The sequence below is a fragment of the Cyprinus carpio genome, chromosome B5, assembly GCF_018340385.1.
Source record: "Cyprinus carpio isolate SPL01 chromosome B5, ASM1834038v1, whole genome shotgun sequence".
In the NCBI taxonomy this organism is placed as follows: Eukaryota; Metazoa; Chordata; class Actinopteri; order Cypriniformes; family Cyprinidae; genus Cyprinus; species Cyprinus carpio.
The window spans coordinates 46,125-62,097 of record NC_056601.1 but is presented as its reverse complement, the minus strand read 5'-3'; the positions used below and the strand labels follow the sequence as shown (position 1 = coordinate 62,097).

At 37.1% G+C, this 15,973-nt stretch overlaps 1 protein-coding gene across 2 annotated transcripts; it reads left to right on the top strand.

Moving 5' to 3' along the window:
* The first annotated feature begins 1,436 nt into the window (after positions 1-1,436).
* Positions 1,437-12,885, top strand: LOC122133854 (T-box transcription factor TBX1). Of its 2 annotated transcripts, none has more exons than XM_019075530.2 (8): positions 1,437-2,224; positions 3,404-3,737; positions 7,214-7,315; positions 7,670-7,841; positions 8,411-8,566; positions 9,569-9,636; positions 10,344-10,444; positions 12,497-12,885. In XM_019075530.2, the coding sequence occupies exons 1-8, from the start codon at positions 2,038-2,040 to the stop codon at positions 12,883-12,885; spliced, it is 1,509 nt and encodes a 502-aa protein (XP_018931075.2). In that variant the 5' UTR covers positions 1,437-2,037. The 2 variants fall into 2 exon arrangements, with proteins under 2 accessions (XP_018931075.2, XP_018931074.2); XM_019075529.2 differs by having other exon boundaries at positions 3,353-3,737.
* Positions 12,886-15,973: the final 3,088 nt, after the last annotated feature.

The following is a 15,973-nucleotide window of genomic DNA, read 5'->3' as shown; positions in this document are numbered from 1 at the left end:
GAGTATTTACAAAGAACGCTTCCGACTTGACAGTGATGAAGTGACCTGGAATCAAAAGATGCATCTGATAAAAGAAGGAAATACTTACGCACGTCTGCTGCTTGATCTTGCACAAAATCACTGCAACCGCTCCTACAAACAGAAAGAAGAAAAAATAAATAAAAACTGCTTTAGATTGAGGGATGACTCACCAATGCAACAATTTCGTTTTCCGTTTCATTGCTGAATACTGTAAAAAGTTGTGACATCTAGGCTACTAGGCTAAAATAATAATGCAACAATATTGCGTTTAATAATCTTTACGACTTTATTTTATCTTTAAGTCAAATATAATTAATGAAATCATGTAAATGGTCCAAATGACATAACCAGAAGAATATAATAAGTGAAATGTAAAGTGGAGGTTAATGCACGTTTGGAATTATTTTTTTTTTTTAACACTATAGACTAATTGTTAGTTAATCTTTGAATGAAAGGGCCACACACCTCAAATCTTTCCTTAGAGAAACACATTTGTTTATTTACGACCGATTGCATGCTAGGCGTAAGATAAACATCCAAAAACAAATAGTGTTAAGCTGAAGTGAAAACAGTGGTGTAGTTAACTAGGTTATCTCATTAGTGCCCCGCTGCTTGTGCCTGTTATTTAATCGCACGAGTGTAAACTAGATTCAATCCGGTTGCTATCGCTGCAGGTCAACAAAACATAACTTTTGTTTCTATTCATTAATTATGAACCTTGATAAGCCGATAACCAGTCAGATATTGTATACAAGAGAGAAGGGTCAAGTGCCTAAGCCACGCGATACACTCCTTACGTTTCACGCGCACTTGGGTCATTATCTAGATGCACAGACCTGAAAGGCGACTGAATGATTTGAAGAAAAAAATAAAATAAAATACAGATATGTCAGCAAGCATGTATGCCTTGCTTACAGTTACTGCCCACTGAGAACGGGCTAATAGTACTAGAGCAATTTTAAACAAATGATTTTATTTTAATTTCGGACTATTGTGTTGATTTTGAATAAATTAAAAATAAAATAAAATTATCATCAGTGTACAATGGCATTGTCCTAAAACAAAGAAGAAGAAGAAAAGCTTGATTAAATTATTTTAAAAAAAAAAAGCCTTATGCATTTTTAAAAATAAATGTAAACCAAGAAAAGGCTTGCAGCCTGGCATCACAGTGGAACTTTCTTAAATAAAAAATAATAAAATAACTTTTTAAAACCCAGAAACCAACATGATGATCTGATACATCAACATTAAGAGCAGTCAGCAGCTCAAGAACAATGTACAGTGAGCCCAAGATGTTGCAAAGAACCACCGAGGAGCCTTTGTTGAATGCACTGATAGGTCAACCACTTTAAACTGGATTCATTGAGAGCGCAGTTCATTGGCGTACAGTACAAAGCGTCTGCGCGCACCAGCGGGAAAAGGCACGACATATAATTTGCTGTAGAAGTACAGCAGGTCATTCGTGTGACGTCTTATTTTACTCTTTTCTTTGCCAGTGAATTCAAATTTGCTAAGGTGATTGACAAGGTCGCATTCAAATAAAACATCCCGCGGAGAGCATGCACATTTTTTTTTTTTTTTTTTTAACCGCGCGCTGGAGGCGTGGAGCTCGCGCTTTTGACATTCTCTCCCGCAGTAGCTCTTCTCCAGCGAATCCTAATGACATCACCCAGACACCGCGGATGAAGAAAACTGTTTTTTTTTTAGTGTGTGTGTGTGTCTGTGTGTCTGTGTGTGTGTGTGTGTGTGTGTGTATGTGCGTGCATGGAAGCGCGATGTTTTAATACCGCCGGACGTGTTTGAGCAGATCTTTTAATTGGAGCATATAACGCAGAGCAAATTCCGTGGGAATAGTTTGTTTTGCAAACACTGGAGAGCACCGACGCCGCCAAAAGGCCCTTTCTCAAAGAACGCAACTTTGTGTAGCCTACTTCGAGTTGTTGTTTGTAGCCTACTGTCTGTGTTCTCGACATGGAGTAGCTCGGAAGCGCTGTTCCTTGACTCGGTTTCTCGCTTATGGACGACTGTAGTCCCCTTTCTCCGAAGGCAAACGCTTTCAGTATTGCCTGTCTGATTTCAGCGAGGGATCAAGCGGGAAACACAGCGTTTGACAAACACGCCACTAGCCTGGACAAGCAAGTGGTGCAAAACTGTTCCAGTTCCATTAAAATGCATTACAGCACAGTCACGCGGGAGATGGAAGGTACGGGCACGATCTTGACGATAACCTTGTGATTTGTCGGGCTCGCTCAGTTTGTTGAGAAACTTTCAGCTGACGCCAAGACACGCGTATTTCACTATTGCACACATATTCAGCAAAGCACGTTCTGTCGATTTACGCCCGACGCACTGAATAAATAAAACGCCGCGTGCTAATCTGTACAGTAGGCTACCCAGAAATGCAACTATAATTCCCCCGAGTTACACTTCAACTACAACTTGTAAAACAGGCTAGTCATTGCGTGCTCCTCGGATAACATAACCCCTACAGTTAGCGTGTGCGGTGTAAACCGAAGCTTGCAAAGTGTCAGAAATCTAGGAAACTCAGATTCCAGAAGGATGAGCCTGTCAGTCGAGCCGTGGCGCGGATAAAGCCAATGGAAAAAGAAAAAATAAAAATAAACAAAAGGAAATAGCATTCTAGAAATGGACCGGATAGTTGTTCCTTCGCAACATTAGTTGTTTGTCCGTGTTGCGCGGGTGTTTGTTTGCTTTGCGGGGGGAAAAAAGTGTACTCTCCGTCGTGCCAGCTAGCCAGTCTATTGTTAGAGGAGGGCGGTGTGGGCGATACACTTATCCAAAAGTAAATGGGTGCCGGAAAGCCCATTATAAGGGGCGCACTTCTCTGTCAATCAGTCTCGTCCCAAGGCGAGGAAAGGCACATTACCTGCAGTTCCTTATCTAAATAGAAATAAGAACCGGTTTTATCGCAAAGGGGAGGCCCTATGCGAGAGATAAGAGAGAAGTCTGTATTTGAGTTTAGCAGAGGGGCAGGACAGAGGCCAAGCTTGGAACAGTTCACAGCGCGCAAGGCTTTGAAAACAACGGAGCGCCAATACGCACAGGTTTAGACCGTCTACAAAGCCAATTAGGACGGCGTTTTTACAGTTTTAAGACATTTCTAACGCGGCTTTTCATCTCAACTGCTTCGCCTTGGCAATATGCGTTAACCTAGAAGGAGAACGAGTTCTTGGATTCATCACTTGGGACGTCGTGAAGTTACTTTCTCTTTGATAATCATATAGGCGATCCCCTGCATTCACTTGCATATTGTTGCTGTTGAAGTCGAGTCCTGCGCAAATTGTAAATCCAGTTTTTGGAATGATTTCAGCAATATCAAGCCCGTGGCTGACGCAGCTGTCCCATTTTTGCGATGTTGCAGCCTTCACGACCAGCAGCCTGAGCAGTCTCAATACGCCTGGGAGTTACCATCTCTCTCCTTCCCCTGGGGATCCATACAGCCACCATGAAAGCCAGTTTGAGCCGTGCCCTGCTGCCCAGCACGGCTACAGCTATTCCGGATCCAACCCAGCGCAGGCCCCGGCGCAGGCGGACACCGGAGGGTCCAACTGCTCCTCGTCAAGCTCAACGCCGAACAAAACGCTGGTGAAAAAGAACCCTAAAGTAGCCAACATTAATGTACATTTGGAAATGAAGGCGCTCTGGGATGAATTTAATCAACTTGGGACTGAAATGATTGTCACAAAAGCTGGGAGGTGAGTTGACAGATTTCTGTAGTGAACTTTTATTTAAAATAAAGGTGCTTAAAGGGTTCTTCACAGCGGTGCCATGGTAGAACCATGTTTGGTTCCGCAAAGCACCATTCAGTCAAAGGTTCTTTAAAGAACCATCTCTTTCTTACCTTTTTACAATCTGAAGAACTTCCACAAATAACATTTTGTGAAACAGAAAGGTTCTTCAGGTGTTAAAGGTTCTTTATAAAACCATTTATACAAAAAAAGAAGGTTCATCTATGGCATCGTGAAGCATCTTTATTTTTAAGAGTGTATGCACAAAAAAAATACAAGAGACTAAAATCACTTTTAAATTAACATCGAAACGTCGTATAAAGTTTAACATACAATTAAATGTACATTTCAGTAGTTTGAAATGTAAATTAAACTTTATTGTCAATGTAATTGAACTACTGATGTGCTAAGCATTAGCTATATTTTGAGATAATCTGTCATCTGTTTTTTTTTAAGTACAATTACTCGACATTTATGCTTACTTTAGTATTTTAACTTAACATTAACAAACGTTGTATAACGCTAAACATACAATTAAATGCACATTTCCGTAGTTTTAAAATGTAAACACAATGTACTTGAACTACTGATGTGTTATTATTATTATATTTTGTCATCTAGTTTTAAAAAATACAAATTCTCGACATTAATGCATTGGAAAATACTTTAGTATTTTTTAACACTGACAAACGATGTATATAATTAAATGCACATTTCAGTAGTTTGAAATGTTAATTAAGCTTAATCATCAATGTACTTGAACTACTGCTGTGCTGAGCATTATATATCGTTTGTTAAAGAATTAATACGCTCGAGAACGTTTTGGAGCAACTCAAGACATCTTCAAATCTGCTTCTTGCACGGGAAGGATACATTTATCATCTTATTGTCAGAAAGTTCAATAGGTCCGATACTGAATAAATACCATGAACAGTGCATTAGCTTAGCACAATCATGGCCGTTTACAATGAAGTGTAAACAGTCTATTGTGTGTATTTACACAGTGATAAGACAGATAGCATGAGATACAGTACATTTTTAGCTCACCTGTGTGCTAAAGGGCCCCTGACTGGCTTTCACCATTAATTCACTAGCATATGCATAGCTATAGTGTCTTATTTTTACAGGCCGGTCTGTTTATTCAGGTGAACCTCGAGCTTTAGTTTGCATTTACTTCGTGAAAAACAGACCGTGATTAAATGAATGCAAAATAAATGAATATATATACACACTGTAAGACTAAGATAAATGCGCTCGAGCGTACACACACACACACACACACACACACACACACACAGAGAGAGAGAGAGAGAGACAAATTCACACATGTATTTGGATATGGCCAGGCCTCAGCCAGGGAGTATTATAATGTGATGCTGTAAGGTACGTTTCTATCAGCAAATTATCTTTTAAATTAAAACGACATGTGGGGAAAGCAAAAGGGAGCACTGCAACTGCATAATAATGACAATGAGCTCACTAAACCAATAGAAGCGCCGTTCATCTAGTTTAGTGTTAATTTCTTGCAGCTGCTGTGGCCTACTAAAATTCGGAGCAGTTCAACGGGGAATAATATTACATGCATCGTAATCAATACTTAGATTGCGCAAGCAACTTAGACTTTTATTCTGATTAAAGGCAGCAGAACATCGCCTTTTAATATTGTGTCAGCTTTTATTATTGGCTATACAGACCCTAGACATGTTTTGCACATAAAAATGTAGTTTTTGCCCCCAAAGCCCGGAGTGTTCTAATAATATTTTAGTCAAATTTGCTTTGTGTCTCAAACATTTGCGTAGAACCATATATATTTTTATTTCAAGATTAATCAGGTGGCGTCACTATCCTTTCCAATTAGAAAAGTAAAGCCTACATATTTAAAATTTTTAAATGTCATGTTTAACAATAACATTTTTATTACACTGGTTTAGTTTTTCACAATTTCTGAAAATATTTTACCCGATCTTTTATGACTACGAGGTTTCAATAATTATATTTTCTTCCATAAGTAGGCCGGATTAAATTAAAAATTGTCGAAAATGCAAAGAATTTACCACTTCAGCTGACCTATCACTGTAAATTTAGCATCAATTTGATTTCAATTAAATAAGTAAATTATACATAAATAAAACTACTTTAAGTGTTCAATTTCTTTTAGATTTATTATTATTATTATTATTTTACTGTGTGTATTTCAATGTAAGCATTGAAAGAAACAGACAAGTAAAGCTGTTAGTTATTTGCATGCTTAGGATGAAAACGAAAGAAACGAAAAGAAAAGAAAATTTGGGTCAAGTATGAGGAAAAACTAATTTAAAACGCAAATATCCAAATGCGTCAAATATAATTCTCACAATTTTAGGTATCTATACACTTCAAAAACAGTACTTTTATTTAAAAGCAAATAATAAGGCCACAAATAGGCTACCGGTTCAATAAGCAACAACAATGCCCTTTTCTTTATGGACGCGTTTTAATACTGATTTAAATGCAGGCTAAACGTTATACATTTATTTGCAAGGTGGCATATGGAATAGATAGGCTACATTTTAATCGTTTTACATATTTACTTGTGGATATAATCGTGACTTCTATTTAACAAGATTAATGATCTCATAAAGTCACGGCCTTGATTCATAATGATCTGCTTATACAAGATACTAAAGGGCGACAGATGCGGATAAAAGAGGAAGATTAAGGGACAATAGTAATAAAAAAGTAAACATTTTAACAGCTAATAGTTGATAGCTTAGGGTTGTCCGCTTATATGTGTGTGTGTGTGTGTGTGTGTGTGTGTGTGTGTGTGTGTGTGTGTGTGTGTGTGTGTGTGTGTGTGTGTGTGTGTGTGTGTGCAAGGTCATCTGTCATTCTAAAGGTACTCACTACACTAGATCTAAAGGAAAACCACTTTCAAAGCTACTTTAGCTTCATCTATCCACAACTAGCGCCGTGAAAAGACTCTCACATCCACTGAACAATGATTCCAGGATCACTTTCACTGGTGTGCAGCATGTGGTGTGCCTTCAGAAGGGGCTTACACGGTTTCAGAATAATGTATTTGTAAACACAACATGCGTTTATTCTGCAAAATCGAGCACTGCATCCTTGTGCACAGGCTTGTGTGTGTGTGTGTGTGTGTGTGTGTGTGTGTGTGTGTGTGTGTGTGTGTCTGTGTGTGTGAGAGAGAGAGAGAGAGAGAGAGAGAGAGGGATGCTCTGCAACGTGCGCTGGAAATAAACATAGGTAGGCCTAATACTGTATTTGTAGGCTATGTTGCAATTTGTCAACAACATTTTGCACAAAAATAGCTCGACACCACAATTAAAAGAGTCCAATTACAGAAGGCTTTATATAAATGATTGCATAAATAGAAAACGTAGCAGATTGTTTACTCGTTAATGCAGTATATAACTAACGGATTACCACTGCATTCTCCTCCTCAGACGAATGTTTCCTACATTTCAAGTCAAAATATTTGGAATGGACCCAATGGCAGATTACATGCTCCTGATGGATTTCCTACCAGTGGATGATAAACGATACAGGTATACCATGAACCTGAGTGCCTGATGTGCATTATGCATGCATTTACATTTATGCATTTAGCAGACGCTTTTATCCAAAGCGACTTACAGTGCATTCAGGCTAACTTATTTTTTTTTTACCTAACGTGTTCCCTGGGAATCAAACCCACAATCTTTTGCGCTGCAAGACGCAATGCTCTACCACCGAGCCACAGGAACACATAAATGCATATATAATTATGCATCAAAACGAATAAACACATTAGATCAACGTTGCGTAATGTCAATAATTTTTGGTGAATCATATTATTAGTGTTATCCAAAGAGAACAGTTGTCCCAAACGGAGCACTCATTCTATTTCTTCTTTTTACTGAGTATGCCTTCCACAGCTCATCGTGGCTGGTGGCTGGGAAAGCTGATCCAGCGACTCCTGGAAGAGTGCACTATCATCCCGACTCACCTGCCAAAGGAGCACAGTGGATGAAACAGATCGTTTCCTTCGACAAACTCAAACTAACCAACAATCTACTGGACGACAACGGACATGTACGTTTACTTATTATTTTGTTGTTCTGTTTTAACGGAAACCTACTTAAAAATACTATTGCATAAAAAAAAGTGTTATGAGATTCGTCTATTGTCATCTTTCATATATATTTGAAAACAGCACAGACCAGTGGAAGAATGAGTAAACATTCCTAAATTACTGCAGATCTGCATATTTAAAGGCACTAGGCCTATTTAATATCGCTATTTTTGCTGCAGTGGAAATAATTAGTATAGGTTATCACTCCGGCGTATACATATTTTGGACGTTAATTATACCTATAATTATAAAGTTAAGGACACAAATGAGCAGGGGAGACGTGTAATAGCTGTTCTCATTAATCGTTTATGTTTATTTATAGCCTGCGATGGATTGCTTCTTAGTTTTTCCACATTTAATGTTTTTATTTCCATGCATTAATTTGAAGTAACTTAAATATGGCAAATTTGAAGTTTATGTCTATGCGTGAAGCGCGGCACGTAATTCACCCCGATTCTCCCTTTTCTATAGAGTGCATGCTTTGTAATATTTTTTTAAAGTCGTGTTCAATCATGCATTGCTTTCGCAGATCATACTGAACTCAATGCACAGATATCAGCCCAGATTCCACGTGGTCTACGTGGATCCTAGGAAGGACAGTGAGAAATACGCCGAGGAAAATTACAAGACCTTTGTTTTCGAGGAGACCAGATTTACCGCCGTCACAGCCTATCAAAACCACAGAGTAAGTGCTCATCTCAGACACGAATTATTGCTGCTTTTTAGAAACACCTTTCTTTTGTCACATATGCCCACTGATTATAATATTACCGCAATCACACAATTAAAAACCCGCAACCAGTCGACTTTATGGGGAAATATAGCCTACTTATCTGTATAGTATCTGCTATTGTTTGTTTTGAACCATGCCACTTTATGTCCGAAAGAAAATTAAACTCTAAAAACTCGAAAACACGATCCTAATAGAAATAAATTAGTTAGATAGTAGCCTATCATGAGAATATGTTAGAATTGACTTTAAAATGTGGTTTTTAATAGGCCTATTAAAATGATTTTCACATGATCTCAATTTACATTTATGAATATATATACTATATTGTTTATAATCAACATACATTGGACACAAATAATTTTTACAAAAAGCAAAGTTCAAAAAATCTAAATGTACTTGAACGCTGAATAGAGTGTGTGTCACTGATGCGCTCACGCAGCTGTCCAGTGTTTTTCTTCTCCTTCTTCTTTCATCTGTCTTTCCTGCTCTGTCTTCTATCAGTTTGACCTCTTGATCTCTCACCGCGGGCTTTACATTTGTTTTTCAATTCATTCCGGACAGTCACGCACACATCTTCATCGAGCGCTTTAGCTCGCGCGTTCATATTTAACATAAATAGTTTCCAATCTGTGTCCAAATAAATGTTGAAATGTGTTATTGTTAATATAAATACAATCGTCGAGTATCTATATTCCCTTTCAGGAACACCGCGCATTCGTTAACACTGTTGTATACGCAATTAATTGGAGCGTAACGTGGCAGAAAAATGAGTTTACAGTTTAAAGAACGCCTTATAAATAACACGAGCTCTGGAATGGACTTTGAGAAATGATTACCTGTATAAACAATTTCATTGTCAGAATTGAAATAAATGAACAATATTGGAGGTCAAAAAACCTTTATTTGTTCATTTGGCATCCGCACATTTTTCACGTTTTCACGCTCTTTCTCTAAATAACGCAACTGAAAATCGCCAGCAATCCGTTTGCCAAGGGCTTCAGAGACTGTGATCCGGAGGACTGGTGAGTTTTCCTTACTGTCTTTGTAGAAGTAAGATTAAAAATGCACATGAATGCATACAGAACAAACATGCAAATTAGGTACTAAATTGGAATTTGTAGCATAACTGCATTTTAATTAGCCTACGTTTTTTTGTACGTTTTTTTTTTTTCAACTTTACCTTCTCAACACAAACTCAGCACACCTGAAGAGACCATAGGTGCATAGGAAAAATAGTCCAACAACACTATCGAATCAAAAATGTAAAAAGATGCAATCCTGCACACTATCAATACTTGCTAAATATTTAAATGCATTGTCACAAACACAAGTACAAGCAACGGTGGACCGAAACGTTGCTTGTGCTTGTGATAAAGAATGTCAATATTTAGCAAGTATTGATAGTGTGCGGCATTGCATCTTTTTATATTTCCAACTTAACCTTAAAAATAGAGTTGAAACTATATTTATTGCCTTTTTAAATATCGTACACGTTTTATACAGTAAATTATGCATTCTTTCTACTTTTAAAACTTTGTTGACAATATGAAAAAAAAATGCTGTCATCCACACACACACACACACACACACACACACACATATATGACTAAAGTAAGCAGAAATATGATTTATTGCTCTGAGTGACAATTCTATTTATGCTAGGATTCTGTCAGACATAGCACTCATTCATACAGACTAAAACAATGCATGTCACTGATTTTATCTTCAGGCCCAGGAATCACAGGCCGGGCTCTCTGCAAATCATGAGTGCATTTGCTCGAACCAGGAACCCCATGTCCTCTCCCCCACAGCAGAACGGCACAGAGAAAGGTCTGTATATAAAACACAGCTAACAAAATCTAATTTAGCATGAAAAAAGTGTTTTAAAACAATATTCTTAGTTTACAAATGAACATTGCTACAATATCACAAGACAAATGATCACATTTGGTATATGGATTATATTGTGTGCCTATTACTGATCAAACAGTGCATGTACATTCACATAATAAACACTGAACCGTATTCAGCTGTGATTACTGCGTAAAAGCCAATTTACTAGAAATGAGAAACAGGCTCCAATAAAGTCAGTTAGGATTTTCAGCCGAGTAATGGCTCCAGTCTGTTTGGTTTCTCAGCATCTACGTTCCACTGGGCAAAACAGTTACATTTGTCTAGTTGAGCGCTGCAAATTTCAGTACACAAAGGTTTGAACAGCTGCATGCCCAGAGGACATGCTCAGACTGAGATTTTTCAGTCCTGCGCTCTGTGTAAAATGATTTCCTGTGTGAGTTCGCCTCTTTGGCTGAAGGACACTTATGACTTATCCTGCCAATCAACCACAGCACATCTCACTTCACAAGCGAACTAAATTACACCGCTTTTTCATTACAGTTCAGCTCACTGTCAGGGTTTCCTAAAGAGCCATTCAGAATGGTGCATCTATACAAAAAGGCCTCTAATCAACGGTTTCGATTGTGCAAAAATAATCCTAAAAATAACATGACCATTGTGACTCACACCTGCTTATATCTCACACCATACATTATTTAAGGCAAGGATACCGCAAGTGAATAGCGTAAAGAATTAACTAATGGAAAGCACCATACTTTTTCCAGTTGAGTGATTACATTAAGAATTGCAAACATTGTTTTTATTACAAGCTTTATGAAATGGCTTAGTTTTTTGCTTAGGGGTTTTTTGCATCTCATAAAATGTGTGATAATTTGATACATGTCCAAAACAGAAATCTGAATACTGGATAGAGATGGTTTCATTTTGTTCACACAATAGAGTTACAAAAGTTGTTACAAAAGGGATCTTGGATAAATCTCTATTGTCACACCAAAAGTCTGTGAAATCACCTTGTTTTTAGGGATAAAATGTTGTCTAAATCCAGGAAAATCATACGAACAAACCCCTTTGCAAAAAAAAACATTCAGAATATAAACTGAAAAAAATAATTGGTGTAGAAACACAGTGACAAAGAAAGTGCTTGTATCATTAATTTAAAAAAAAAATAAAGTAGAAAAACTGAAACAGTATTTTCTTATAATACATAGTTTTATAATCTTGTTTTAGTTACAACTTTGTGTACAGTGTAGATAGGAGATAGAGACCCTGGACCACAAAACCAATCTTAAGTAGCATGGATATATTTATAGCAATAGCTAACAATATCATTGTACAGGTCAAAATGATCGCTTTTTGTTTTATACCAAAAAATCATTAGGATATTAAGTAAAAGATCATGTTCCATGAAGATATTTTGTAAATTTCGTACCATAAATATATACAAACTTTTTTGATTAGTGATATGCATTGCTAAGAGCTTCATTTGGACAACTTTAAAGGCGATTTTCTCAATTTTTTTTTTTTGCACCCTCAGATTCCAGATTTTCAAATCGATACATCTCAGCCAAATATTGTCCGAACCATACATCAATGGAAAGCTCAATTATTCAGCTTTCAGATGATGTATAAATCTCAATTTAATTTTTTTTTTTTTTACCCTTTTCTGTGGTCCAGGGTCACATTTTACAATAACAAAGAAACTGCTTTTTGAAGCAGAAAAACTGAAATTGCATTTACTTGTAATCTGTTTTATTCACAACTTTTTGTACAGTGTAGATAGGAGATAGGAATAAAACCATTTTGGTGCTACTGAAAATAAAAAAACTTTTAAAGATACATACTGAAATTAAAATCTACTGACACAAATTGATGAGTGCATTAAGTGTGCAAGTGAATTTTGGATGTTTTCTTTCCACTAGTCTGAAACAACATTACAAAAAGCCAAACAGCCTTAAAAATGACCGATGCATGAAAAAAATAAATCCTTAAAATTTTGTACTCTTTCTGTTTTTTTCCCCAAAAACGCAGAGGACAGCAGGAGAGAATACGAGCGTGACCCCAGCGGCACTACCCTCCATTCGGACCCCACTCACCAGCTGATGTCCCGAGTCCTCAGCCCGGCCCTTCCGGTCCTTGGCAGCCTGCACACCATGCCCCTCACAGCCGGCCCTCGCAGCCCACCGCACGAGCTACGCCTGGAAGGACACCCACAACCCCCAGACACCCTGCACCATCATCCATACAAATACCCAACCACCTACGAACACTATCTGGGAGCCAAAACCAGGCCGTCTCCGTATCCCTCACCGAGCATCAGAAGCCACGGTTACCATCCTCACATGAACCCAGCCACAGCCACACAAATGTACTCCGCAACGAGCGCCGCCGACTATTATTACGATTACGCTCCCAGATAATGACCCCCCAAATCGGATTCAGATCGAGAGCCGTACTGAGAAAAACACACACAAACCTTGAGTCCCAGACTCATGAAACATGTTGAGTTTTGGGTCGGGCACATCTTTTGCAGTGGCTTCTAAACATTGGAAAGAGAAGCGGTCATATTTATTGATGGGAGAAATGTCACATGTCCTTGTGGAGCATTAGGATGAGCACTGTGGACCCAACATTAGCTCTGGATGGCAGGGCACCTGGAAACTGCAGCATAACTAGTGTTTGGAGCAAGGAGACTTCTTTAGACAAATAATGCATTATCACGGACTGGAATTGAACTTTTGTGTTGGATGCACTTTTTGTTTTTGCTTTTAAAAAGCCATAAATTATATATCACCCTTGAGCCATTGAGCTTCTAGATAGATGGAATATTTGCATGTTGCGCTGTTTTGAAGGTGCTGAAAAGCCCTGAAATGTTTTTTTTTTTTTTTTTTTTTTTTTTTGAAAATGCTAGACCACCTTTAGCAGGTCCGTGAAGCTTGTAACGTGGCACTGAAGTACAGCAATTCAAATCAATAGATGAACAGAATGACTGTGCTGAACTTGTAAAATAAACACTAAATATTTTACCTTTAAGCATGTTTATTAGCATTTGCTATTCTTCCCCAGATTTACCAGAAGCTTTATCTCATTCTTTCCTTACTCTGAGGCAATGCAACTCCCTGATTTCATTCTCTCCAGAACTCGAAATATGTTTGATTTGGAAAGAAATTATTGATGCACTTTTAAATCATGATATGATCAGTTTGGGTCTATTTCAACCTTAAAAAAAAAAAAAAAAACAACTAACAGATTAATGGACAAAAAAAATGGTTGAATACTAAATCATATATACTTAATATAGGTTTACTTTTATTTATTATATATTTATTTTGGCCCAAGTCAAGCTATGCAAATTATAAACAGACTCAGACTACAAAATGAGTAATAATAATAAAAGATTATTATTAAACACAATTTAAACAAGATGAATAAGAAGGCGGCTTTGTACTTACTGTGCAGTTACAAAACGAAAGGCATGCACAGAATAAGTAGGTTATAGATGTTACTGCTCAGATTTGATGCAATTCCACTGTAAATGAAAGTGAGCAGTTTTTTAAATAGATTCGCCGCGTTTGGCAGCGTCTACTGTTTCTCTCCAGCGTGATTTAATCCCATGGTAGAGGAAAGAAACGCTTGCACACCATTTGACCTCTGACAGCTAACGACTTTCTGAAGCATCGGTGGTTAAACAATGTTTCCAGCTATTTTGAGCGACGACTAATTGGTCGTATAATTTTTTGTTTGTGGTTACAACTCGATGCAGCGGGACCAGCAGCGCCTGAAATGCAGACATTTCAAATTACGCGTGCGTTAATAGCGATTCAAACTGGAGAAGAAGAAAAAAAAAAAAAAAAAAAAAAAAAAAATTGTAAAAAACTGACCTGTGAAAAAAGGCAATGAAAAAGATAAAACAGGACCGAGGATTTCATTATTTTTACGCGTTTTATGCATGCTAAATAGACTGCCAAAATCATTCTTAATGCCATTATAAATGTATTTCTGTTCTGGCTGAATTACAGCCTATAGTATTTAAATTGTAATATACATTCATACATTATAATATTAAAAATAAACAATGATGTTCAGGTTCCCTTTTTGAAACGAACAAAATAAATTATTAATATACAATATAGTGTAAGTGTGAAAAAAGGAAAAGAAAAGAAAAGAAAAAAAAAATAAGTATTATTTGTAGCAATAGCCTCAAAATACATTGTATGGGGTCAAATTATAGTTTTTTTTTTTTATGCCAAAAATCATTAGGATATTGAGTAAAAATCATGAAAATATTGTGTAAATATATATACATATCAAAACTTCATTTTTGATTAGTAATTGCCCTATATACTATCGCTAAGAAACTTGCATTGGGAAACTTTAAGGCGATTTCTCAATATTTTCGATTTGATTTTTTTGCACCCTCAGATTCCAGATTTTTCAAATAGTTGTATCTCGGCCAATATTGTCCTATCCTAACAAACCTACATCAATGGAAAAGCTTATTAATCCCTTTATAATTATTTTGTACCTTTTTCTGAGAGTGTACTAGTTTATCAAAACACTTGCTTAAAACATGTACACAAAGTAGCTAGTTTATATATAATATATATATATATAGCATGCTTATATTCATCCTAGCTTGAAATTAAATATTTTAACAATCCGTCCCATGTCAAGTGAAGCGCACATGTTATTTCCCTGCTTTAGTAGTACATTTGGGTCCGGAAGAGCGCGTTTGGAGGATTGGGCCTCCCTTCGCCGTGAGCCTGCTGCCGGCTCGAGGTAAATGAGTTTGGCCCTCAGGAAGGCCGGGACACCCGGACCCAGGGCTCTTCCGTCAGGGGTCTACCCATCTGTGTTTTCTCTGGTAGCGCTTCGTCTTGATGAGAGGGGCCCGCCGGTGTACCTGCATCCATGAATGATGACTGACGGCTGTTTCCAACAATTTCTAAAAATGCGCATTATTTTATGGGCACAAATGCACCGAAAATGTTATCAGTACTTTGAAGTCGAACCATGATGCGTGAGAAGTTCAGCATGGAAACACAGTTTGATCCCCCATGGGAAATATCTGCAGCTTTGACCACACACACCCACGATCATAATATAACTAATTTGAAAAAGAAAAGTGGTAATGTTTTTGTACGCAGTAAATAATTAAAAGAAGAAAAGCGTTAAGCGTGTGACAATAAAATAATAATAATAAGAATATATAATAATAAAGAATAATAAATAATGAATAAAGAATAAAAAAACTCAACAAAATGGCGGACAATAAATAAAATTAAAGTAAACAATTAAACGTAATTGTTATGAATTCCTGGGGTCACAGGAGCCGCATGAGAATATTTAATTCCGCTTAAAAAAAATAATAAAATAAAAAATGAATTAAAAAATAACCCCAACAAATGGACCCAAGTTAAAAAAAATAAAAAATAAAAAAATTATTATTAAGTTTTCATTAAGTATTTTGTAAACCCTGACACTAGCATTTGCCATGCAAATGTCACA

Excerpts from the sequence above, each read along its gene's own strand:
- LOC122133854 (XM_019075529.2), top strand. The coding sequence starts at position 2,038 with ATGGACGACTGTAGTCCCCTTTCTCCGAAGGCAAACGCTTTCAGTATT. Across the intron at positions 2,225-3,352 it reads AGTCACGCGGGAGATGGAAG|CAATATCAAGCCCGTGGCTG; the intron begins GTACGGGCACGA and ends GAATGATTTCAG. Across the intron at positions 3,738-7,213 it reads ATTGTCACAAAAGCTGGGAG|ACGAATGTTTCCTACATTTC; the intron begins GTGAGTTGACAG and ends TCTCCTCCTCAG.